The sequence below is a fragment of the Magallana gigas genome, chromosome 7 (genome assembly GCF_963853765.1).
Source record: "Magallana gigas chromosome 7, xbMagGiga1.1, whole genome shotgun sequence".
Classification (NCBI taxonomy): domain Eukaryota; kingdom Metazoa; phylum Mollusca; class Bivalvia; order Ostreida; family Ostreidae; genus Magallana; species Magallana gigas.
This window is the reverse complement of record NC_088859.1, coordinates 46094867-46122835: the sequence shown is the minus strand read 5'-3', so window position 1 is coordinate 46122835 and position 27969 is coordinate 46094867. Positions and strand designations below refer to the sequence as shown.

General features: G+C 33.8%; 1 protein-coding gene across 5 annotated transcripts; it reads left to right on the top strand.

Moving 5' to 3' along the window:
• Window positions 1-4223: 4223 nt before the first annotated feature.
• LOC105348651 (tachykinin-like peptides receptor 99D) lies at window positions 4224-27522 on the top strand. 5 transcript variants are annotated; one of them, XM_011458187.4, is made up of 7 exons: window positions 4224-5105; window positions 13685-13864; window positions 18198-18348; window positions 25268-25464; window positions 25611-25690; window positions 26009-26111; window positions 26923-27522. In XM_011458187.4, exons 1-6 carry the CDS (start codon window positions 4744-4746, stop codon window positions 26074-26076), a joined length of 1038 nt encoding a protein of 345 aa, XP_011456489.1. In that variant the 5' UTR covers window positions 4224-4743; the 3' UTR covers window positions 26077-26111; window positions 26923-27522. The 5 variants fall into 5 exon arrangements, 4 of the variants coding, with proteins under 4 accessions (XP_011456489.1, XP_011456488.1, XP_019918045.1 ...); XM_011458186.4 differs by lacking the exon at window positions 26009-26111; XR_004598017.2 differs by having other exon boundaries at window positions 4225-5105; window positions 25611-26111; window positions 26923-26969.
• Window positions 27523-27969: the final 447 nt, after the last annotated feature.

Sequence of the window (27969 nt, the reverse complement as noted above, 5' to 3'; positions counted from 1 at the left end):
AAATAAAAAAATAATGTGTATTGTAATAGTTGTAATACATGAAAATCCCTTTCACATACTTAATTAACGTAATTATGAGCTTCCGGAAATTCAAGGGTCGTACAAACCGGAATTATTTGTATCACGTGGACTTTGATTGACAGTAATTGACACGTGCTGAAAACTACAAGATCTTCGTCCCACTACGGTCATCATGGAAAACGAGGTTAAAGCGATTCTCTAAATGAAACACATCCTTACTTACTCGATAATTTATAAATGGTTTACCAATTTAGGTTCATTTTAAAATGAATAGACATAAATATGTCAAATAACCCCTCAAGGGGCCTCATTTATAAAAATAAATTTAGGTTGTAGAACTCCTATGATAAACACGAAAAATACATGCTTACAAAATAATAATTGTGGTTATTTTAAAAACTTTGAACAGTTATTACCTATGAGAAGTAGAAAAGACATATTTTCATCAACAAACCTGTCCAGGAGATTCTTCGGGAGCTATGCATGTGTTTTGTTTACAGTAAATATGCATGCGTAACAGTACAGAAGGCACGTTGCAATGTATTTATGTGATAGGTTATACGTAATTATTAATTTTAATGAAACAATTAGATTTATTGCATGGAGAACTTTGTAATTTTCTGAAAGTTTATACATTCATGAGTAGTACAAAAATACCGAACCCGATCGGAAAAATTTTCAAGTCGGTTTTTTGATAAGATGCGCCGCACTGTCTCTTTAAGGTTTGAAACATTTTATTTTTAATATTACATTGAAGTTTTTATTTTAATGAATTTTGATCAACAGTTAACATTCCTATAGATAAACAGTTTTAATGTTCAGAAAAAATATCTTTGGATATGCATAAATCAAACTGTGACAACTTCCGGTTGATATTAAACAGACCAAATTGGTGGAAGATGCAGGCTCTATAGATTTCAAAGTACATGGATTTTGTTTATACGTAGATTTCTCATCATCTGTGGTTGTTAGATTGTGAAGGTGTACAACCTTTATTCAGCAACACATTTTGATCCAATTACATTCATCAAAAATGTTGTAGGAGTATTCTTTTGCAATTTGCCTTAATTTATAAAGCAATTGAATAAAGTTTACCGGAGAATGAGCAAGAATTAACCTTCATGATTGTCGAAAATGTTGAGACAAAAAGTATAAAATTGCCAGTGTTTAAACTTGAAAATGACCGATTTTTAATAATTATATGAGCTTCAAGCGCGCAATTATAATGTGCCTTTGGTCTTTTTCGCAAATAAATACATCTTAAATATTTTCTCTTGACTTTGTAATTTTGTTAGTGAAACCATGATCCTTCACGTTAGACACCCGTTGGATTATGCTACATCGAGACAATGGTATGACTTTGCCCTTAAAAGCGTGTCATTTCTTACGTTGTTCCGTCCCCTCTGTAATCTACGCCAGGTACTTGAAATTAATCAGAAAAAATTGAAATTGAAAATTGTCTGCATGGTCGTATCAAAATACTACGATTATTAGGCTCGGCATTTCAGATGAACAATTGTAGGTTTTTTATCGTCTTATCTAGGAAAGACAATAGCGTTGTTGTAGAGAAGTTCACCATTACCATGACATATCTTGCATTACGAACGGAATTACGACACCGCCCACGTGACTGTCGTCTATCCGTCGTCGCTTCTGATCTTTTGATGATATTCATTCCACCGAAGTACATGATTATATCAGCATGATTTTTTTTTACCATGTAGAATGTCAAGTAAATCAATTAAAAAGCCGAGGGAAGAATATCATATTTATATGCAAGGAAGCGTTATGAAACAATCTTTTCAATTGACATTCAATCGGTTGTGTTACCCCCGGAATTGACAGACAATTGCAGTGTTGCGACACTGTTAGTTGTTATCTATGAGTGACAACAGAACACGGAAAAAGGACTACAGAATATTCAATGAATGGGAACATTTTCCGATTATTATTATTATAGAAAGTTACACTTCATTTGAAGTTATTATCCCCACGTGCAACTTGTTGCGAGGGGGGTGGATATAACATCGCTGATGTGCATATATGTGTATGTACATTTTATGTACATGTATGTGTGTCCATTTTCAGCATTTTAGCAAAATTCGTAGAAAACTCTCCCATGAATGTTCATCAAACTTTGTACACTTCTGTGGCATGGTAAAACAGACAAACCCTTTTGATTTTCAAGTCAATTGATTAAATATTTTTATTTTTAAATTATCGTAAAAACAGAAATTTTATGTTCGACTTGACAATAGACATTTCCGGTAATTTTATGTGTGACTTGAAGTAAATCACTACCGTATGCAGTTCAAACCAACAACTTGATTATTTTTTGGATTTTATTTTAAATCAAGGTTTAATAAAGCATCTTCATATAAAAACCACCATCACATAAAAAACCACTATCATATAATAAAACGCCTTCATATGAAAAAGCACCATCCCATAAAAAAGCGGGGGAAGTAGTATATCTAAAACTTTAACTTCTCTCTTAATTTCCTTATTTTCATTTCAATTTTTTACATACTCCCCAAAAAGTGGGAGGGGGGGGGGGGGGGCGCAACTCCATGATAATTCAAATTGTTATATGTAAATTGAAGAAAAATGGTTGCTGCGAGAAAAAGGTGGGCCTCTGATGCTACGTGCCTGTAATATAGTTAAGCACCATCATCTCATGAAAAGATCACATAAGGCAGCTATGGCGTTCCATACTTTCCCTCCTACAAAAATCCATGTGGCGAGGGGATTCTCCGCTTAGCGGTGCCTTTGCGGGGTCCTTGTTTTCTCCGTTTTCCGATCTGAAATTGTTTTTCGTAAAATTTTCATAACATCATCATATCAAAAATTGTCCAAAAAAAATAAAGTTATTTTTTTATTAGTTAAAGTGGTATTGGGCAAAAAAAATTGTAATCATAGTAAAATGAGGCAATTTACATGAATCATAACGAACCGTTTATTTGGAAATTGCAATTTATCTGAGAGTTAAAATACAGTCAAACACTCTGTTTTGCACGCAAACAGACCTGCATATATGGGTAAAGCGTTCTTTGAAAATTGTTTCGACAAAAAAAATACTAATACAAGACTAATAGTTTGTTTTAAGTCTGACCATTCCTGTTCTGAATACTTGATAATAATCCTCCATTACCGCAATGGCATGCTATTAATTTAAAAGTTAACTTTGTGGATGAATTCCTTTCGCTGATTACGATTAATCTAATTTCATGCTCCTTTTCGGAGAGCCCTAAAACATCGTTTTGAGCACGTTTCTGGCGTTCAATGCGCCCCGCCTATAAAACATGATTTGGTATCGATTAGGGAATTTAAAGAGTTAGCGAGATCTATAATGCAACGGGGATTTATAGGCAAAGAGCTCTATATATTTTCTTTCAATTTAATTCATAGATATATTTGTTACTCATTTTACATTTTATCTTGAGACAAATTTTTCCTAAGCTTTTTTATGCATACGGTGTAAAATATATCAGTTATATACTTGGTACAGGAAAACCTTTAGTCTCTGTATAAACTGTGTTTAGGCGACATCTCAGCCAAAGTAATATATAGCAAGCGACAGGTGCCCGTCTCGGCCGTGTGTCACTTAGTTTATATCTCATTAGGCTCTGTTATACAGGCCTATGAGAAAGAGAAAAAAAAGATTAAAACACAGACCTCCACTTTTTTGTCTTACTTTATCATTTCATGCTTTAGATTGGAAGGAAGAGGGAAGGACGACATATTAGTACCAGTATTGAAATTGCAAGTACCAAAGAGCATACAATATAGACACACAAACTAACTATGAAATTTTTTCGAGTGATGGAAAAAATTTGCATCATAAATCATGCTCTGGTGATACGCTGGGGGATGGTACATTGTCATGTGAATATTTATTAAGATGTATTACATGTAGTTGGTCATAACGAGACCAGCAGGTTAACATAAAAAGTTCATGCATGCTTGTTAACGGATGCAAACAATAGGGGGAAAAGCATGTTGTGTATTGATTGACGAACAGGGGCGTATTTTCACCCAATACGACGAGTAAAGTGGCTTTTTAGTGGATTAGGCATATATATATGACATGCAGTCTACTTATGAATTCACCCGGTATGTCTTTCTTTACATTTGGATCTTTAACTACCAAATATGGTCCCTTTTACCATTTTCGAATTTTTTGAATTTCAATTAGGATTTAAACGCAACATTTCAGTTCCGAGATAGGTAAGCGAAACATAAGCACGATTTCATAAACTCTACTGTCAAATGTGTGTAAATCTTACGATACAAATGTCGTGAAGGTTTCAGTTTGGCCTCTGCGTGGTTAATCTGACGTCTTTTTGTTGTGAATGTAATAACGTAAGATTCTAAGTGATTACGATGGATCGTTAACAAAGGTTTGATACAGAAACCGTTTGCGCACGCGGTCAGCCTCAATATCAACCAATGAGAAGAAAAGCGCTGCTCATTCATCGGAGGAGTACGGACGCGCCGTCGTTTACAGCTATCTTTTGCACGAGGTGATATAACAGATGTAACCTGTGGCGCTTTAATCCCCGTTAACTGCTTTGAAGATGTATACTTTGGTGTGTACTCAGATTGAAAATGAAAACGTTGTCGTTGATTCTAATGTTCCTAGAACATTGTGTCGCTGTCTTAAAAAGTAAAAGTTAACATATTTGGAAAGAACGGGAAACATTCATAAACAAAATTCTCAAAATGGAGGGGAACAATTCAACAAAAGCTGGACCAAGTGAAATGTTTATTCCGATGCCAGTGTGGCAGCAAATACTGTTTATCACAATGTATGTGGTGATGATTGTGGTGGCGGCCGGTGGTAACCTTGCGGTGATATGGATTGTCATGGCCCACAAGCGGATGCGGACATTCACGAACTACTTCCTGGTCAATCTGGCGGTTGCGGACACGCTGATATCGCTGTTTAACACGGCGTTTGTGTCCACCTTTCTGATCTATCAGGACTGGTGGTACGGCGAGATCTACTGTAAATTCTCCAACTTTATTAATGTTAGCACTCTGGCTGCCAGTGTACTGACCTTTATGTCCATAGCGATTGACAGGTGAGTTCTTTTCCTTCTTTTCCTATATTGGTTTTGCAACCAATTCATATTATTTTTATTTTAAAAACTAGCATAAAACAGGACTCGAACTCTTAGCTTGCATTTTATCAAAATAAGTGGGCCGTGAAAGACATCTCGATTTATTAGTACACAAAAATTCAAGCAAAATGATCAAATTTATGAAATTAGAAAAGTCATTAAAATGCCGCCAATAAAATAGAAATCGCGCAGATTCAAAGGAATCGGAAAAACACATTATGCAACTTTGAAGATAAGTATGCATCCTGGTAGATTCTATCGCAGTTAAGTATAAAATATAGATAAGTTGCAGCACTCTCAGAATTTAAAAAGTGTTTGGCTAGATCCCTAGAAATTCAATTTATTTTTCACCCGTTAGACTTTTATATACTTTTACACTTTTTAAAAAGTTTTAAAGCAGGTTTGAATCCTTGAAATAAAACTTAACACAAATCAGATACAAATAAAACATTTGTTTGATTTAAATAAATACGATATATAGATAAAATGGTTTTGATATAATAGATCAAAACGAAAGATGTCGAAATATACATATAATGCTTTTGTTTGCTTTAAATAAATACGATATATATATAAAAATGGTTTTGATAAAATAGATCAAAACGAAAGATGTCGAAATATACATATAAGGCATTTGTTTGATTTAAATATATACGACATATAGATAAAATGGTTTTGATATAATAGATGAAAACGATAGGTGTCAAAAACTCTTAGAAGTCGTTCCGGAACGTTATCGTCCGGTGCTATAATGTATGGACAATTACGTTGGCTTTGGTATACTAATTGTATCCCCTGGGGTTGACCAGTGTCGTATTTAGTTTTATAAGCAGCTGGTGCACCAAAGATGGCGATTACGTACCGATTAGTTGGCTAATGTAATAACCCGTCCCAAAGTTGTTTTTTTAATCAAACTGTCTGAATTGTGCACCAAACAGGACACCATGATATTTCCGGGATTAATATAACTCAAAATAATTTGGTTTTAAAAAATGACAATAGACTGTTCAATGTAAAATACAATTAGCAAATATGACTTCAATTGCTGCGGCTATGAATATATAATGTCTTTAAATCCCATATCCTCTTTATAAGATTCCTCGAGAGACTTTAGAAATTTGGTACATTGGTTTTCACTTTTAAAGATACTATTCCATTTTTAATCATGTACGTATTTGAATAACGTCTCTTTAAATTATTCATAATAAAAACTACATTGATAACCTAGCAAAAATATTTAGCACGCCCATGCTTCAATTCAGCAATTTCAATTCGAATAGAAACTAAGCTAACACAAGGCGACCAATCCCTATAACAGTATATTACCATTTCCATCTATGGGAGAAAATTGACGATTTCATTTTGATAGAAATGCCCTCGACATTGTTAATGATCAACGTTGAAAAGAGAACCTGATTTTCTATGTAATTTTGCACATCTTTGTCCTTCTCTATTCATATCTGAGTAATAATTTGGCACCCAATGAATCCATATTAATTACCTAATTAATTAGCAATGGTCGGTGTTAGTTGGTTTACTGACAGGAACTGTTGCTTTCTCGCACATCAACATCCATTCGCCGCAAAGTGGCGCCTATACAGGTTGCTGTCTCTGATATCAGATAATTTGGATACTCTTATGTAAGCACGGAAATCCTTGTTCAGCATCGCTCATCAGGGTAGAAGTCGAAATCTCTCTGTACTTCGTTTTAAGGGTCATTCAATTACCATCTAGACAAAAAAATAACCCTGAAGATATTTACAGTTACTAATGATGAAGACTTGCTGATGTCGATAAACTAAAAAAAAAAGTGACGAAGGTATCAAATATTTATCGAATAACCAATTATATATACATATAGATCGCGCCCGTTGTTTTTTTGAAATTTGGTTGTGTTTATTTTTGTTAATATTTCATATGTTTTAAAATTCCAATTTTAGCATATTGATATCATTTTCTAAACATTTAAGAAAACGTAAAATTGAAATACTAAAAATACAGACAATCTGTACAGAAAATTGATTCGGTATCATACAAGCGTTTTAGTATATATATCTAGACTTTGACCCGTGCGTGCACGGGTTGACATTTCATTTGATATAGGACATTTAAGAAAAAGATACATCGACACACCGTATATTGTTGACATTTGCATATCCAAGCTTTAAGCCTTCAATAATGCTATTAATTTCACTACACTCTGCTGAGTTGGAATAATCTAACTGTGTCTCGATTTACGATTTATCGGTATTAAAGCTCAAATATTCGAGTCTATTATTTTAATATAGTAGTATAGATTCATTGGGAAAAACTCATATATTTGTGTTAGAGGAGAATGAAATCCTGGACATTATACGGCTAATGACGAGGTTTGCGATGTCTGAGAATTCCGTATACACGGCACCAATGAGAGAACCGTGGCAGTGATGAGGTTCCCGTATGTTTAAGTAGCGTAAATCACGGCTATGATGGAAATTATTTAGAACGCAACATAAAAAGGCTGCTCGTAGATCCACCATACAATAAATAAACAAATCACTAAAAAGATAAAGTCGAACTGTATGGAAATAAAGAGCAAGGCGTTTAACAACGAGTATGTTTGTTTGTCTGAACTATATATGTGAAGTTTTATAGGTTCCTATCATAAAGTTTTCTGTATTGATCGCGTCAAATCGAACACTTTCACCCAAAGCCAAAGAGGAAGCATTCATATCACTGTGACATTAATTGCTCAAAAGATGAAGAGATGTCGCTGCTCTATTGAATTTGTATAACCCGTATATATTAAGAATTCACAAATTTGGGCTCTGGGTGAAACATATGTCATTCTTGATACATTGTTTCTTGATTGAAGAGTTCCTCTGATCTGTGTGTAAAATAATTAACTCGGTCAGTGGTCGTAAGAGTTGCCTTTGATAGATTTGAAACATTGATCATGGGTATTCGGAGCTAATTATTTCAAATAAAGCAAGGTATTATGCCATAATACCATCTCTCTATAGATCAGACCTTTTTCTAGTTTATTCTTAATATTAATTCTTATTAATATTTGTTTGCTTGATTACTCCAGAGAATACAGGATTTACTGATATAATGATTATTATCGTCAATACCCTAACAGACAATAGAAGCGAAACTAAATAGGATCTTTGAAAGCTCGTCATAGCATGAGACTCTAACATACCAACTAGCACAAAAAACTAAAAAAAATATTCAAGTTTGGAAGATACTGATATGCATGTTGCCGTCTACAACATAAGAATATCATTACAACCTATAGATATTAACAGTTTTCTGTGGAATTACATTCTCTTGGAATTCTCTCTTAATACCTTGTAGCAGTGGGTGCAAAATGCCAAAAGAAACATTTCTAAGCAGACGGTTCAAAATCATATCGAAGAGCGCCTTATGATTACTTGTCAGGTTTCAATAGTAGAGAATTAATATAAGAAAATTACACTTGTGTCAGTAATTAATGTAAAGAGCACCTTGTTCTCTATGCACTCATTAATTAAATGTCGATAATTTCTTATGTCTAATCTTTATTTTACCGCTGAAATCAAGAACAGCCAAAAGTCTTATTTGTCAATTTTGAGAATAAAACAGGGTAAAGTATAAGTGATGCCAGTTTAAGTTGTAAGCCCAGCTCATCAAAAATATTTACCCGATTTCGAGATATAGATACTTCTTATATACATTTTTACATATATTTAATGGCATCTATTTATTTGTAGTGATTCAAGTTTAGTTTAAAATGGAAAATGTATAACGCTTTAGCAAGTAATCGTTAAGTAATGGAATTGCATCATTTGGACAGACAAAACTTGATTTTTTTATAATGTAGTAGAAGTCGGAACCCTAAAGTTTGTTTTAATTACAAATGTTGCAGTATAATTGCCTGTATTATGTTGTTTCGGATGATATTGGTGTAGAAATGGTGTAAGATTTAGATTTCATAACGTATTAAGGGACAAATGCATATGTACTTTTTTCAATGGGTAAGGTACCTATGCAATATTGTTTCATTAGGATTATATGCTTGTTTTTAGGTAAAATAAAAATGGCGAGGTAGTTTTCAATAATTAAACCTCAAATATTCTGCTAGACATGGTCACGGTTTGTTCGCCATTTGTTATGACCTATCGGGTACCTGTCATCCTTCAATAATGAAAAAGAAATGTTTTTGCGTCGGACCTAGATATTTTATATGAGATTTAAATTAAAATGATAGAAAAGTTATTAATAGATTTTAACAGAGGTATTGCTGATGATATTTATGTAAACGTTGGTATAATCATAAACGTAAAAATAACGTTTAAATTTGAGAAAAACTGTTGTTTACAACTTAATACCCCAAAAGACAAGGACATAGTTTTTAAGTATAACCTCAGCTTTGAGGCTGACAATAAGATAAGGAAAGTTGGTAGCGGCGTTGCCATAAGTCTTTGCAGAAGAAACGTGTTGGTCTGATATGCTTCAGGATACACCCATCCATTGTTAGCAGCACCATCAGCTTAACCGCACATGCAGCACATCATTGCATTAATTAAATCGCGGTGTATTGAAACAAAAAGTCTGTACAAATTGTAAAACAATTTGTAAACCGAAATCTTCCTGCAACCTTCACCCTCCCAAAAAATCAGGAAAGCGATGAAAACCTCATGTTTATCGAAAAAGTGCACACAATTGCAGAAATTAGATCGCTTCACGGTTTGTTTGAGTCAGGGAGCCACCGGGCCCTTTCCCTCGCTACCAGGCCCTGACGTGGCGGCGCGTGTCTCATTAGTGCACGCGTCGCCTGAGCGATTTCTTGGAACTATTATCCCGAATTTCATTTAGCCTTTTATCTCAACAAAAGTTTTTTTTATATAGAATTAAAACAAATCTGAAAATATTTATGTACATATGTATTTTTACTTTTTCAAAAAGGAAAGCACGATTTCCTGTTTGAAGAAAGAAGCCAAATTGCCAAACATTTTTTATTTTAATCAAAAGTCTATGAAAAATTAAAAAAAAAAAAAAGAAGGGTGGGATTGATACCCACTCTTTCTGTTCCCTTCCCCGTGTTCTAATGCAAACCTGGTGATATACCGTGAAAGTATTTATACAGTGTTTTTCATTTAAAAAAACTCAAGATTTTTTCATTAAGTTTCCAAAACTTAATCAAAGTACTGAAGTACTGACGGGAGTTGATTTTATCGATTATCATTTATTTTAAAATCAACTTATTTTGCATGGCAATTAGTTTTAAGTCTGTATTTGAATTGCGCACTTTTTTATAATATGAATTTTTAGACTTTTCAAACAAAAATTTCGAGAAACCCAATATGAATCATGTTGTGTAATATTTAAAGATAGATTTCAAACTATATATTAGTAATTAAAACAATTCTAAAAATTGTATGGATCCAAGTTCTATTGATATCGAACTCTAGTCTCGTTTAACCAGACGCTCCGAAAAGCAAGAGAGCATCTCTGCTTGTCGGAGATTTACGGAGACAGCCGAGCGTTTGGTTGAACGAGACTATATTAAACTCTGGCGTAGGAATACATGAGACTACAAAAATATCTAAATTGTTCGTATTATATAAAATCTGACTATTTTCGAAGTGTTTATAGATAAGTTTTCTTGAAAAACAATGCTTCAGCATACATTACATCGAATTTTTCTATTATTTTCAAGAACTAAGTCCTTTCAGCGGTGATGATTTGTGCTTAGGTCCAAACACTGTTTCACTTTCGGTTTGCCAGAGTAACTGCAAAGGAGAGTTCATTAAAACCAACTCCCAAAAACTGTTTATCATGTTTAGAAACATAGATATGAGAGAGTTTGAATATTTGACTACTGCAGTATAGCTGTGAAATCAAATGTAGACGTTATACATTTGAACATTGGTATTAAATATAGAGATGTTGCTATGAAAATAAACAAATTTTTATCCATCTTTGTAAAGCAACAGGAATTTGAAACATCAATGAGTTGTAATTTTAGGACAGCTATTGTAATTTTAACTAAATAGCTTATATTTCATTAAACCTACGAACCATAGCAATACAAAATAAATGTTCTTGGAATTTTTCGGTAAGTGTATGGAGAGATGATTTCGGAGATTAAAAAAAAATATTTTGATAACTCTTTAGCTTGAATTTTTTTTTTTAAAACTGTTGCATTTATTTGTATATCATTTTTTGCGATACTTGATCAAGATGGTACTTGAATAAAAGATTTGCACCGAACACATTTAAAAATGTCATGAATTTCAATTTTCAAGATCGTAAATAAAAAACCAAAAAACCCTTTTGTTCTTGAGAATAAGATGCAGGATGTTTTATTAAGAATTTAAAGAATCGGAAACTTTTTGTAGATGTAAATAAGATGGAGTTTTCTGAATGTATCTGTTAAGTTGAATGGCATGGCAATTGCACAGTGATGTAAACACTCAACAGGAATCTCTCTTACTCTCGCCGCTCAATCAATCGTAGAATGACCCCCTCAGCTTCAGCGTTCTCTCGGTGTCGTCATTGTCCGCACTACCCCCCTTTAATCGGTCTACGACATCTAAAGAGGAGTGTTGGCTCTATTAGACACAAAATAAAAGACCATTACATATGCATGAGGATGCACTCTCGAGCGTTGACCGGGACAGAGTGAATTAGTTCCAGCTTACTAATGACTCCATGACCAGGGACGTGTTGTGATCCTTGCGCGGGGAATGGTCGGTGAATAGTGGCGGTAGGGGAGGCCGACACGTGGATCAGTCGTTAAGGGGACAGATATTATGGCCTATTAGTGGTTTCTTAGAGTGCGTCGCATCCTAATAAATTAATCAAAAGGAGGCATCTGACTTTATTTACTCTACTAAATTTCTATGCATGATACATGTATATACGCATGGAGATGTTTTGAACCTTTTTCAGGTCGTTTTTCTCAATTTACTCACACCATTAAGGTCGACCATTCCCCTCTTATTTTATACACAATATTGAGATTTTATTCTGTCTTCAGTTTATTTTAATCAAAATGTGAAGGAAAAATGTGGTGCCAGTTGCATGGTGAAAATCGTACGGAGGCCATTCCAAAGACGTCTGATATCTTTAATGTGATTCTCCGTGCCTGGCTTTGGTATAAGAATTTTTTTTCCTCAAATTTCCGACACGGCTATCTGGCATTTCATTTTAGATGTAATATCTTATCTGTTATCTAAAACTGAGTTCACCGTGCCCCTGAAAAACGAATCCCCTCACGGGAGAGAAGTGAAGAAACATTGTTTCATCATCCCGCGATCGAAAGAACCTTGCTAAAACAAGAGTTAAATTTACACGTAGCAGTTGGCAAAAGTCTGTATTTTAGTTAGCTACTTTATCATAGTAATTTATCTCTTCGGGAAAAAGTAAAGGCTGTTAAACTAGTTTCAATCAATTGCCTTGAAGAGATTTATTCCTCTTAAATGTATAACATGAAGTAGACTGGTAATTAGAAGCACCTGTCATTGTTACAAAACTTGTTATAATGAACGGAAATGTGTTTTACAAACAATCACTTCTTAGTGATATTTAAGAGACCGAAGAATTAAAATGGATTTTAAACAAGGATATATAGGATATCTTTGTTGACATCGTTTGTTAATAAAAACACCGTATAGTTGTTTGCTGTTTAAATAAATAACATGGAGCAGTAAATCTTTAATTAATTCATCATTCATTATAATTACGTTATTAAAATTTACTGATAGGCTTATATATAAGTTTATAAGTTAACTTTCTTTTATCATTTAGACGTAGCATGTTTTCTAAATAGCTGGACAATAAGAAGGAAAAGTTCACTAATAATTGAATAATAAATGATCATTGTGCAATTGTACAAAAACTATAGATTGTTTAGAGGTTAATAGACTGAAAAGAAATATCTTATTCTTGTACATTTTAAGGAATTTGAACAACGATATATTGAGTATCTATCAATACAATTTGTTGCATATACACTGTACGAGTACGCATTAAGATTTCGTCGCGGAATAAGAAGAACAAATTTTCAATCATTTCAAATTATCTCACGCTTTAAAGTTAATCAATACTTGGCAAAACAGGCAATAAGGTTGTTTCCTCATACAATCCCGACCTTGAGTTGATCCTGAAGGACACTCGTGGAACTTAATAAAACTGACGTCAGTTCCTTCGTCATCAAAGTCTCGAGGCAGTCAGATTGCATGTACTTTTTGCATTTCCGACAAATTATGTAATCTCGGAAGTACTCACATTCTTATTATTCATGACAAAGGTCAACCAATAATATAGTTCTAAATAGTCTGGAAATGGTTTGCCGCACCTAATTTAAAAGCTCACGAACAATGAGAAAAAATATTCATTATCCTTGTAGTTTTATAGTTTCAACAAATTGGAAAAAAAACATATTTGTAGAAAGAAGTTAACTTTTTATGGAACAGTATCTTACATTGATGATACGTTTAAAACTTGAGATATACATGTTAGTATTTTATGGATGTCTGAGCTAATAGACAGGTGTGTTTTTCTTCTTGCAGGTACCTGGCCATCATCCACCCCCTGAGACCGCGCCTGACGGTGCGCGTGGTTCTAGCCATTGTTGTAATCTGGCAGGTCTCCATTGTACTGGCCATCCCTAACCTCATCTACGGAAAAACTGAGAAATACCACGACAGGGTCATCTGTCTCTTGGATTGGTCTCAAGAGTTAGACTTCGGGTTCGTTCATTTTACTGATCTTGGAAAATGTTTTTTAAGGGTTGTTTTTTCAAATTTTATCAAAATAGAAAGGCGTCAGTTAATGAAACTTTCATCACGTACAATGTGTAGATAAAGCAATTTGAGCAGCTCTGAGTAAGACTCCTCAAGGTGAACGGCTTAAAGTCGATCCGAGACGGCGTTCATCAGAAGAATCGAAAACAAACAAAATCTGGGAGATAGTTTTTGGTAAATAAAGCAGCTTATTAACCATAACATGGTCTTAGATATGCACCATAAACTTATAATAAACCGTAATCAGCCTCTTTGTTGTGAGGCTGGAATTTTAGCTAGCTCCTTTATAATTTGCATTCCGAACATAATGAAAATAAACAATTATGCAAGCAATCTCAGAAATATACACATGCCAGGATTATATATGCCTAATTGCAAAACATCAGATACATAAACAGTTTAAAGTTCCGTCCCTTTATGACCGTTATGAATATTCATTGACGTAACGTGATTAGCGAGAAGAACGTCTAATTCCGCACCCTAATGGAAGCTGAAGCCCCGAGATTAGAAGCGTCACACACACTCAGAAGACACAAGTCTTCAATATTGGCCGTTGGCTCTGGGGTATTTGTTTTTTAGTATTTGCTAAAACAGGGAATCGTAAAGAGACCAAACATTATCCGCTCGGCTCGCTACCGTTGCTAATCGTTCGCCATCAGGTCCAATCATCGAGCTCACAATAAACCGTCTACTTCTAAAAAAAATAATGGGAAAATCTTAATTGTAACTGATGATACAAACAGTTGGCAAACCTGAATGAAAGGAGACCATGAACTAATTCCTTAAAATGTTTAATTGGTTGTTTAATTCCTTGAAATGTCTAATGGGTTGTCTAATTCCTTTAAATGTCTAATGGGTTGTCCAATTTGTAAGAGTTATCTGTTTTCCTAACTCTCAGGAATAAAATATCGGAGTGACATAACAGAAACTACAGGCCGATCTCGTTCCAACATATGGCACATATTATCTTCGCAAAATTTGGAACTTTTGTTATGACGAACGATATAGATATTTATCCACATTGATATCAATTCAAATACCGCGATATGCGTCAAACTAAATGGGCTTTTGAATTGAAGCGACTAGGGAAATTTTTACATCTGTTATTTTTAAAACCCATCAATTTCAAAATATTAGAGTTATCTATAAAATATATTAAAAAAGTATGATACAAATTTCGGAATCGAACCAAAAGAAACACTACTTTTATTGTAGTTATTAAAGCTGATAGCCGTAAAAAAACAAATGAAGCTTTCGTATTTATTCTGCCATGTTGAGAGGAGGAATGTATCATTTGCAAGAACTTTGTCTGAACATGTATTTGTAAAATTCGATACAAATGAACGTGATTGAATTAAAACCTTGAAACTCGTTTTAGATAAAACAATATAGAATTTTGTTATAGAAAGTGTCCCCCATGCAGTCTTCATATTAGAGAGATTAGAAGCTGTCTATTTATTAAGTCCATGCCATTATCCACTCACCAAATCCGCTCGCCATTTCTATACTATCACTTTGCCATTTGTTATCTGATCGGCGGTTAATGGCTTTATAATAGTTCGGATAAGAAAGTCAACATTTTGTTGCTGTTTTTCTTCGCCTCTTAGATCTGAGCGGGCTCGTTCCAGGAAGATTTTAATTAGGTTCTGTGCACAAAGAAGCATTTTTGTTCTTGTTTCTTAGCACTACCTCATTGTCTTCGAACACGCCACGGACCCGAATTAAGTCGAATTTTAGTCTTTGAAACCGAAGAAAATTCTGCCTAATGACCGTTGCAGGTTCCTTTGATTCTAGAATACGGTCTGTGCGTGTTAACGTAACTTGTTCCTCGTATTATTCCGGAATATGTTTACTAATAACTCTAATTAGTGCCACAGTCTTTGAAATAAATCTCGAAGAAAAAACTAAGCCGTGCAGTTTTCTATTTGCGCTGCACATTTCGTATCTGTTTACACAATAATTAAAGATTCCTGGTCGGTAACCAGTTATGGAGGATCAATATTTAACAACATCAGATTCTCATTTCAAACGTTGTTGTAATATGATAGGTTTTTATGCACACAAAAAATCTGTGATGGGTTTTTAAACAAAAGAAAAAATTACCGACTTTCTTAAACATGCACGTAATTGGGTTATTTCTTCCAATATGTACTGGAATCATCATTTATTTTGTGACATACAATAATTTTTTTACATCATGATTTTCCTTATTTTCCCGGAACTTGGAATAAAGCGTGCGCGACTCTACCAAATTTGACACCCACGTTTTGAAAGACAAAATCAAAAAAGAATAAATAATGATACAACTCAAAAACAAAATTCTTACATGAAAATTCTGATCTGGGTGTTTCTACTGGGGGTGAATTTCCGGAATCCATGATTTATTAACCAGAGCCAAAATGTGACTTAACCCGATTTTCCATACGTTTCTTGGCTCTTAATATCGTCTTTATTTTTACATGAAATAACAACAATTTCTATCATATAAATCAGTAGTATTTAAAATGACGAATAATCATTGATGTGCGTGCTAGAATGTAAAAAGATTTTTTTTTATTAATGTCAATCAAAATGGTTGTGTATACTGTATGAAAAATTTATACAAAGGGCTCTTATGCTTTCTGATCATAATTAAAGTTCTGTTGTTTTCGACATTTTTCAAGATGTTATGTTTTCATGTTCATCGCTGTCTTCAAAGCTTTTTCTTAGTATACCATTTAATAAACAGCATTCCAGGATAATGACTTCCAATGGTTTTCAAAGGAAGGGTCATGCCCCTGACATAAGAAGTTTAATTTAAATAAAAACACTTAAAAATATGATGATGGGTGTATTAAAATTTCAATTCATAGCTGACATAAATTCATAAAAGTATATGAATGTCTAAATCGATCGGTCCTCAATTTGCCATATGGGTATATATGACTACTTGTAGAATATGTATATACCCATGTGGCAGTCAAATCTTGAAACCTGCACTATAAAAATATTAAAAGGAGGAATTAAGAAACTAAACTCAACAGTGAAATATTTTTTTTTTAATTGCAAAATAATCCGAATTATTTTGCATAGAGAGGGTTGCCATACTTCACGAGCACATCGAACACGTTTATAGTTCCTATAGAGTGCATAATGTTTGCATCATATTGTAGACCCTTGTAAGAAAGGCAAATAGGCGATAATAAATCCCAATAAGTGGTAATTATTATCGGTCTCCTAACAATTGCTTCGTTTTGCTTGATCTACTGCATAATACGCTATGTGCAACGTCGTCACTCTACAGCACAGGGAATGTTTTTGGAACGAAAATTTTCGAAATATTTTATGAGACTGGATTTGAGTCTGTATGTTGATGTCTTCTTGGATATCCCTTAACAGCATCTTTTTTCAAAACTCTATTTAGGAAATCTTTGCGTCTTAATTTGTTTATGAACTGATATGTTTGTGTAAATGAAATACTTAAATGCAGTAAAGGGTGGAAAGTCCCCTCATCTTATTATAGTATGTTTTCAGCAATAAGTGGAACAACAGAAACCGAGAACCATTACCACTGAACTCTGAAATAACAGGGAAAAACTCGAATGTGCATTCATATCAACTTAAATAACCACTACAACAAACGCACCAACATTAAGATAAAAGCTTATATGTAAGGTGTAGATTTAAGGTTTGTTCAAAGAGTAACCCCCGGGCCAATATTAAATGCATATACGGTGTGCAAAATTACACAAAGGTGTATGCTAGCTATTGGTATGAGTGCAATGATACAAGGCGTGTATTGGCGGTCACGATGTCACCGATTCAAACGACAGATTGAACACTTACGGTGAAATGATTTCAATCAAACAAACAATCAATCAAACCAAAAACATAAAGAAATGTGATACTAACGTCATATATAAGAAGTCATTCAGCAACTAACTCTTCCAGGTTAGTTTCAAGCATTCTCTTAACAACTTAACGAACAGAACTTAGGTATGTACAGTAGCTGCTCAAACTCGTAACACAATTTTATCTTTTTAAGGAAATAAAACTCTCGTGGATAAGAATGGTTTGGCGGCACGAAGTGTACATATTCCGAAAAAAGTTCGAGCAAAAGTGTAAGGAACGCGACATTGTGCCAACAATCTGTCCGCGATAACTTCTAGTTTTCGTTATAAAGCGTTTAGTTTAAACTCTCTCGATAAAGATTACTGCTGCAAGACATCATATGTGGAGTTGGTAAGAACTATTTTCTTTGATGGAGATTGCTAATCTTTTACATGACCTCTATCTTCAGGTATAACTTGCTGATTCTGATCGTGACGTACGTGTTGCCCTTGGTGACCTTAACGGTGACTTACGCCAGGGTCGGGTTCGAGTTGTGGGGGAGCCGGGCCATCGGGGAGAACACCCCTGTCCAGTACGAAAGAATTCGCTCCAAAAGACGGGTAAGTCACGTGGCAATGGACGGGCATCAGCTTGTTATTCCTAACATTACTACTTCCACCCCCAAAGGCACTAAAACACCGAAGTAATATGTGTTTTGGATATCAGTCGTCATCATTTCCTCATAGACATTGATAGATAGAATTAAGGTTCCGAAGTTTAGGGAATCGAAAGATACCGATGCAAGTCTACAACATACATCCGCCGGAAGTTATTTGAGCGTCATATTCTTAGGTTTTTTTGAAGTTTGGTCTGATCGATCACTTATATCAGATTATTTGATTCTATTTTGTATACAAGAAGTTTAAATCGCACCAAACATGCATGAGGCACACGATTCGTTCGAGGAACTATCAAACAGCAATTGCTGTGTTTCTGATACCCAAACAATAATCCATGAAGGAGAAAAAGTCTGTTACTAATACACATCACAAGACAAGATAAAAAAAAAAACCCGAAACTCAATATTAAGTCATTCATATTTTTAAGAGGCTTTATCTGGTAAGGTTTATAAGCTTTGATCTTGTTTTAACTTCGAAGACTAGTAGACTAGTCGGTTGGAGGATTTTCTCTCTCTCTCTCTCTCTCTCTCTCTCTCTCTCTCTCTCTCTCTCTCTCTCTCTCTCTCTCTCTCTCTCTCTCTCTACTTTGAAATGCAGAATCTTTGGAAAGTGATTATTTACAAACAATGAAGAATTGAAGTGGATAATTCAGCAAGGATTCAGACAACCTTCATCAGAGGTGACTGCTTAGAAATTAATTGCATTGAAGCACTTGCCTTGCTTATGTTTTAGCGTTTGCTCAATTTTAACAGTTTATCTTGTTTATTTTGATGAAACCTAAAAGTCTCAAGAGATTCTCTGCTTCGGTCATCAAGAACAGTCCCGGTGCAGATTGCATTATGTACAAAATAAAATCCGCAGTGAAAATAAAATAATACGTGCGGCTTCTATCCTTGTACTTTGATAGTAATGAAGTTCAAGTCTCGCCCTGCGAGATTAAGAGCTTAACTCTTCTGTCTCTTAAAAACTAGAGGACGCGTCGTCTTCTTAGATACCCAAAAGACTATGTTTATATTCACAGATGGAAAGGGCAACCATTATGGATTTCAATAAAAAGACATAAACTATCCCGGGGTGAGGCCTTTTTCGTATTTTGCTTGTGTAATAAAGTCGATCTTTACATTTATGGCATTTCTAAACAATGATTGATGGCACTGAAAGGAGAAAAAGCCTTCTAAGTTGACCACGGACTCTATAGAAATTCCATATAAATGTATCTCAGCCTTGGGTCCAACATGATTAGATTTCCGACGGAAAGAAAATAGCTATAACGGTATGCGAAGTCGCTCGGTCTTAATCGGAAAATGTATACATAAATAACGTTAGATACTAGGTTTCTTTTCAAATCAAATTAAAGTATTTGTTGAAACAATATGCAGGTCATGTACTTGTAAAGGAAGCATATGGTATGTACAAAGTTTACGTACATGTATATATAGGAAAGGAAGAGTTGATAAGGAAGAGCTCGTAATCTGTCGGGATATCTGACGGAATATCACTGCTCAGGAATTCAAGGATGCTTCCAAGATAACACAGTATTGTTAATATCCTCACTTTTTTGAGAGTTCGTTTTGCATAAGATATGCTCGAGTTTTGATCAGATATGGTCGGTTAGGTTGCGATTTGTGGGTCTGTGTGATTAGAACCAATGTTCATCACACGAATCCAATCCCCTCTTATCGTTTTCTCCTTCAGTCTAAATGCTAACTTAATGTGTTTTCTATAAGCACTTTCTAAACCATTGAAATAAAAACAGAGAAAACTTTATCTATGTCAACATTTGTTTTTAATATGATTTTCTTTGGTAAACTGGAAAGAAACCAAAATCCAGAAATCGATTCCTCGAACGCTGGGGTCTGCATTTAATGAGTGTTCACATAATGGTGGCTCACCTAATGAATGTAAAAATTACAATCATTCTACAATACCATCATTTAAAAAGAAGTTACCCTCTCAGATTTACAAAATTATCTTTGAAGTTCTGTTTACAGCCTCTTCGAACGTTTAATAGAGATTGACAAATATCAGTTGGTGCTACCGGCGGAAGAATTTGGCACCAAAATTGATTAAGAAAAATTTGATTTTGAGAATCTACAATAGAGAAACGACAGATACTATTACATTAAGGCGCTCAATTGCGTAAAACGGTAACGTTTATGTTTGCCCATTAAGTTCTTGAAATCATGTTCAATATGTTTAGATCTTATCTCATTTTGTCGAAATCATTGCAGTGATTTCCTATTTTACAAGAACATGAAATCCTAAATATAGGCGAAATGCCGCCTGCATAACACCACACGAGACAACGGGTCCGCTGTTCCCCCAACTGTTAAACTGTTAAAGAAATCTTTCTTCAAGAGTGGAAGGCTTATCTGTCTGCTGTGATGAAACAAATTCCACGTGTGATACTACTAATGCAATTTGTTAAAAGATTCTTTATATTTCATTGGCGTATCTTCAAAGTTAATGAAATTGTACGTAACTTGAGCGGGATATTTTCTCAACAGATCTGTTCTGTTGTTTAAATTTACTCTAAATAAATTAAGCAATTTTTTAAAACTTGAAATTGTCATGTAGTTTTTGCTTTTATTCAACAGTTCATTCTCTGTAATTTCGACAAATTTCCCCAATTCATGAACATTATTTGTCTTTTGCGAATAAAAAAAACTGATAAGAAAAAAAATATTTTCTCTATTTTTATGGCCAATTTTCAAATAAATGCAAAAAGAAAAATGTGAATGTTTTTCATCAGACAGACTTGTGTTCATGTCTTCATAACCCACCAAACGCAAATCTCATCCGCTGTGATCTTTTATCTAAACTATTTAAAACTTTCTTATGGTGCAAGTAAAATGCATAAATAATTCAATTCAATTGAGAGTTTTTCCCTGAAAGTCTTGAGATTTTTTAAGCAAAGTAATGTGAATCTCCTCTGAATGGTTGGTTGCACTCGTCTTAACGACCGGAGTTATCCGCCCTTTTTAATCTTTTGTATCATCTAGAATAGGCATGGCAAAACTATTTTAAGTTAATTTTGCATGCAATTTTCAACTTAATAAATCTCGATACTAGTAATAATTGGACAGGAAATCCAAATAAAGAATGACGATTGATAATTGATATTCTTTATTTAAAAAAAATTGAAAACTACTTTCCAAATTTAATTACTCTTTGTTAAGATATAACCTTCATGCAAATATTATATGTGTAAATCTTTCTCATTTATTTATTTACGACTAGGAAATACATACCATTGTTTGGAATAAACCCGTCTAAAATTAAACATACGATTCTAATTTTATATTTAGGTCAACACATTAAGACTATTTAGGACGATAAAATGAAAAGCTATTAATTAAAAACATTATTATTAATATTAATATAAACATTCAGTGTATATTTCCCTTTATGTTTGCATTGGAAATCTGCGACGTTCAATTTCTTTTGAACACACTTAGTAATTCATGATCAATAAGCACAAAATAACTCATCACGCGTTTTTAGTACATTTTTTTTTATTGTAGGATCAAATGAAACATTAAAACTTACATACCAATTTGATATTTACGAATGGAGAACAATCGGTAAATCATATCTATTTGTCAATAAAAAAGATTTCTTTTTGAAAAAGTTTCTGCGACTATATTTTTAGTCGCGGAAGCGAACTAAATAACATGTAAATATGGCTGTTACATGTACATGTATGTTTCATATCCCTGACTAAGCGCGTATATAATGGCTTTAAAGGGAAGATACGCAAATATTTCATGAAAATTGACAATCAGTATGAATGTAAATATAGGCATTGAATGCTTATTTTTGGGTGTCGTCGTTCATATGTAACACACCAAACGGTGCAGACAAATCATCATACTGCGTGTTGTGTTATAAGACCTACGACAGACAAAAATAAGCATTTAATGCTTATATTTATATTCAATGCTTAATTAATTAACGTTAACATGCGCAGCACGTCATGTACGTATCTGCTCTCAGATTAATATATATATATATATATATATATATATATATATATATATATATATATATATATATATATATATATATATATATATATATATATATATATATATATATATAAAATTTAAACCAGTTTATGGAGGCCGGATGGACAACAAATTAACCATAAGATCTACATAAAATTTTGAGATATGGTTTGTTAGCTATGAACTATTATTTAGTAAAGGATAAATTCATAAATTTGGGTATTTTTCTACACATTTATATATTTTAGCTTCTTCGTTTTTTAAAGAAGGCCTACACTTTCTTAAAATGGCCTTGACCTTCAAACCCTATTATAATGTCTTCAAACTTAATATTTAGCAGAGTTTTGTTAGTTCATTGAGCACATCTATTCCCATACCACCTTAAATGTTTACTTTGCGATGAACATTTTGTAATATTGATCGAAACTTTTCGCTATATTCAAAACACGAAACACACGGACATACGTCAAGCTGTTGTATGAATCTTTATATACATATATGGGAAAAAATGGCTCTTCCATTTTTGTAACGTACTGCATGACAACAACGGCATTATACGAATATTCGAGATATGATAAAATAATTTTAATAGTATATATTCCAATATAAAAAACAATACGTGCTATGAAGGTACATGTAGCAATAAATGCAGGAGAGAATTAAAGCAATTTAATATCTGCGATGTTTGCTGTCTTTGTTCCCGCATAACCTGTATAGAAAGCATTTGAATAAACAGATACTTGTATGGCACTACCACAGGATTCGATACATGTAAGGATTCGATAGAGACTTACTTATTTTGTTTTGTTGTCTAAAACTCTTGTTTATTCGCTCACTGAAATCGTGCTTTAATATGATGCAAATGAAGCGATCTGGGTGACATCCGGGCTCTAACCGCCGATGTTGTGTTTCTGTTTAGTGTCGCATGATGACAGGCCGCTTCCTGTTCTTGGCTGACACTGTATCGGCATTGTATCCACAAAGAAGATTAACGTTCGTCTGAGACTGATAAGGCTTAAAGCAGCAGTGTCACTCTCTCGGAAATAACTTGCACAGATTAATACGTGGATTTACTATTTTTAAAAGCAGATTACAGAACACAATTTCACTTTCTTAATGAAGGATGGTCGCGAACAGGGGAATAATATTTTTTTTCCTCATCTTAAAATCTTTAAATTCAATTTTAGATCTGATAACAAACAAACTATATCGAATCGTTATACAGAAATTAAGTGATAAAAGATTATTCGCAATTTTCAAAAATATCCAAGACTTTCAACTTTTCTACTCGGACATGTAAGCCCAGTTTCGCTTTTCTCTGTAATATCAAATGTTCTAGGAAGGTAATGGGAATCAAGTCCAAGTACACTTTTACATTAACCAATTTTGTTGCCAGGCATCTTTTTTAAATAGTCATCGGTATTTTCATTTAATGAAACCGGATCTTGTGATAATGCAATTGGTGTTTGTTGGATTCAGGGCAATTTTACAGATAAAATGACAGGCTTCACGACAATGAAGATGCTTTTAAATTATAGGGAAATACGTATTGATTCGATGCTCTTTTAACAGCAGTCCAACTTATTCGCGCATACTTTTGGGTAATTGTTTTTTGACATGTAGTTTCTCGTGTGTTTAGAGTTATAAATTTATACAGGTATCACAGAGCCAGATAATTGAATTGACATTTTTGCACTCGCTTAGGGCACATTTTCCATAGAAATCCGTCTATGTCGAATGATAGATAATTGTTTAGATAATATATAAACATTTTTATCTAGTGTGTGTCGCCTGACAAAGATATTATCCTTTAAATATTAATAATCAATGAAAATCAAGATAATTATTCTTAAAGGAGAAAAATATTCCTGTGGGATATATAAAAAATCGTTGAATATTTTCTCTATCTATCCCATAGCAATTATAAATCTTATAAAGTTTAAGTATTTCTACAGGAAGTTAATGCAGAAAATGTAGATTTCCTTTGTGAAGGAAATTTAATTTACCCCACTAGATAAATTACCGTTGGAAGTACCGATAACTCTACATATCCTATATGAAAATTATTTATTCCTAAAGGAAAAGACTCTTACGCATGCCCAGTAAGAGGTTACGTAAATTAACTCGCGACATCGGCTAGGGTGTGTGTGTGTGTGTATATTATATATATATATATATATATATATATATATATATATATATATATATATATATATATATATATATGTTATTCATTGGTTTAATGACCAATAGATGTTTGAAAATGAATACAGATACCAATCAATCAAGTGTTATTTCTTATTTAATCTTCTTATTTTATTGATGTAGGAACATTTATAACTATACATACTTGAACCAAGCCTATTAAGAAATAATTTTAGAATATGAAGTGGTCAAAGTTCTAATTCATGAAACGATCTCTTGCTATTATCAACTTAGAACCGTTTTATAGATTAAAACAGGCGATATGTTTTGGTGAATTATGATAAAGTAACGTAACTGCTAATAAGTTTTTTCCGAAAATCTGGGGAAAATATAATGTTCAGTGGGTAAAATACTCGGTATATCATATGGTAAAATATTATAATATCTCTGAACATGTTGGACAAACTATTGTAGTTACTTCGTTGAATTCCAATTTTTCGTGGATTTTGTTGTTGATCATCGAAGTTCACGTACATTGTACATAGTGCTACCGGTATATCTAATAACACATTCATTGATAGAACAACTGGCCACAAATTCACGTATCATTTAAACAAACTGTCAATAAACCCACGAAAATAAATACTGACCAATATAAATGAAACCACAGTAATGTGTAAGCTATGAATTGGTTTTACTCCGAGCAGGTAGTCAAGATGATGATAGTAGTCGTGGTCACGTTTGCTGTGTGCTGGTTGCCGTATCATCTCTACTTTGTGTTGGCTGCTACCAAACCGGAGATCAACAACTGGAAACACATGCAGAACGTTTATAACGTCATTTACTGGATGGCTATGAGCAACTCTATGTACAATCCGATCATCTACTGTTGGATGAATTCTAGGTACGAGCCACTTTAATTTTTTAGGGGAATTGAATAATTTTTGTCATAAAGTGCACATTTGATGTTGATATGGAAGATGAAAATGGTAATATCCATATCAAGTCTTAGGGCATTTTATGGTTTCGTCTTTTATTCTCTACTTTTAGGTTCAGACATGGATTTGTCAAACTGTTTTGCTGCTGTCCCTGCAGATTATGCGCAAAGTTCAAGGACAGATCCAAACCTGGTAGGCTTCCTGTCACATTATTCCGAAATAGCTCTAATACTTACGCACTGACAGACAAACACCATGGAAACGGGTGTTCCCAGTACACGACCACCGAATCGGTGGATGACGCCAGCTCGTCACCTGTCAATCACAAGAAGGGGCGGAGAACTAGTGCTGAATATTTATGAGTACAGCGTACTCAGCAAACGATTTTTTCATTGTTTTTTGTGTACTAGGAGTATGAATAACTCAGCTTTTAAATTCCTTTAACGGAATCCTTGCTTGAAATCGTCCTTTATATCTATAAATGAAAAAATGCAATTCTAATACTCGCAGATTTCAAGACGTGGCGATTTTCAAGTACTTGTAAGAACGATTACAATCTGGTACCATTCACAAGCTAATCCCAGCACTTGAGACCCCTGTGGTAAAACCATAGGTCAGTTTCACTGTGTATAACTAACTAAATTACGTAAGCGCTATATATAGACTCTTGTTCAGTTTCACTGTTTGTAACGCGTATGCTTTGTGCATGTAAATACATTACTTGTATCGTTAAATCAAGTCTGATTAGAAAATATGTTTAGGTGTGAGCTTTCAGAACGCTTTGCTAATGTTCTGCTTTAAACATCTTCCATTTTATGTCTCTCACTGTTTCCACAATTATAGCTTTTTGTATCCGAATGCTTTTACTGCAAACCTCTACTAGATGTGGTAGTACAGTTGATTCCTGACCACGTCGTTTCCTCTGTTGATATTGACAAACTCTCATAGGGCACACTAAATAACACTTAGATGTTGACTTTGTCGTGTACAACTGGCTTTCATTCAGTGAATCACATCAATTAACTGTGTGTTTCGTATTGGTGCTTTGTGTTTCACGCTGAAAATTATCAGTCGTATTTGAACTAAATGTATGTATATCATCCTTTGGAATATATTTTGCGCTTAATGCACTATATTTTAATATAACTAAGTGTCACATTAAATATAAGTATGTATACATGTAATTGGAAGACATATTTATCATGGAGCATAGCGATTTGAAATACTGATTATCCACGAGGGCAATAATAAAATGTTATCCCTCTAAGTGAAGTGTGCTACATCTCGGTATTATTGCGCTTTGAAAAAGTAATTGATACGTGTACATGCATATTAAAGAAAATGCATTTTATGCCGATTTTGCATCATGAATTAAATTTACATATTAAATATGTTATTTAGACTTTGTTTGCTATTTCTTTCAGAAACAGTTGACACGGCAATTTACGATACACTTGTTAAGAAGGAGGGCGTAAAACGCGTTCATTTTGGTAACATTCCAATAGTGACTTTAAGTGCTAGGTGATTGCCGATAGGGGGCGCTGGACGAATGGTGGAGAATTTGTGTGCAGAGTAACGATCTACCAAATAATGTTCAAATAACTGTCTTCGAACGAGCTCAAACAATGATATTATGTATTGCAAAGTCATTGCTTTAGATGATGAGCAAATTCCTTATATAGCCTCATTTAGACATGTTTGATCCTTGGTTGCTCTGTGCATGTTGAGAGTGTGTACTGGCTACATAATTGGTTTGCTAGAATGCCGTATATATCTTGATTAGATCGTGTTGTGATGGAAATGCTTATCTTCAATAATCTCCCGTGTCACGGGAATACACTCAATGACGTCCGGATTTCCTTGTATTGGTGGTCGGACATTTTGTTACGTTCAATTAATTTGATTTCGTTCCGTTATTACGACTCATTGGTAACCTTTGGGAGCTGAATGGCTTATATCCAATATGAAACTAGTATACCACATGTCATGTAATATATTTCTAGTAAAGTCGTCTTTTTATGCTTTTTCTTGCGTTTTCTTTCCCTATTTAACACAGGTGGGACATGTTATTAGATATAGAGAAATGTGCCTCATGTTGTAGCCCCAATGCTATTTCAATTTTCAAAGTAATTTATCTAAGAGAGAAATGCCTATTTTTGTAAAAGAGTTTGAAATAATTAAAGGCTTTGTTATCAGAGATTGCGTTATTTCCAATACACTAGCCGTAACCTTTAACAGCATATTTATATATTCATCCACATTCAATCGATTCGAAAAGAATCCACATGACATGCATTTTAAATTTCGTGTAGGCAAATTTACTTCTTCTAACAGAAAATGAAGATAATGATGTATAACAAGGTCAACTACGGCAGTGACCTTACGTCGACGCTTTTATCCATTTCTGTCCGGCAAAAAACGGCATGTTTCTTCCCGAATAGTTGTAGTAATAAACCTTCCTTACTATCTTA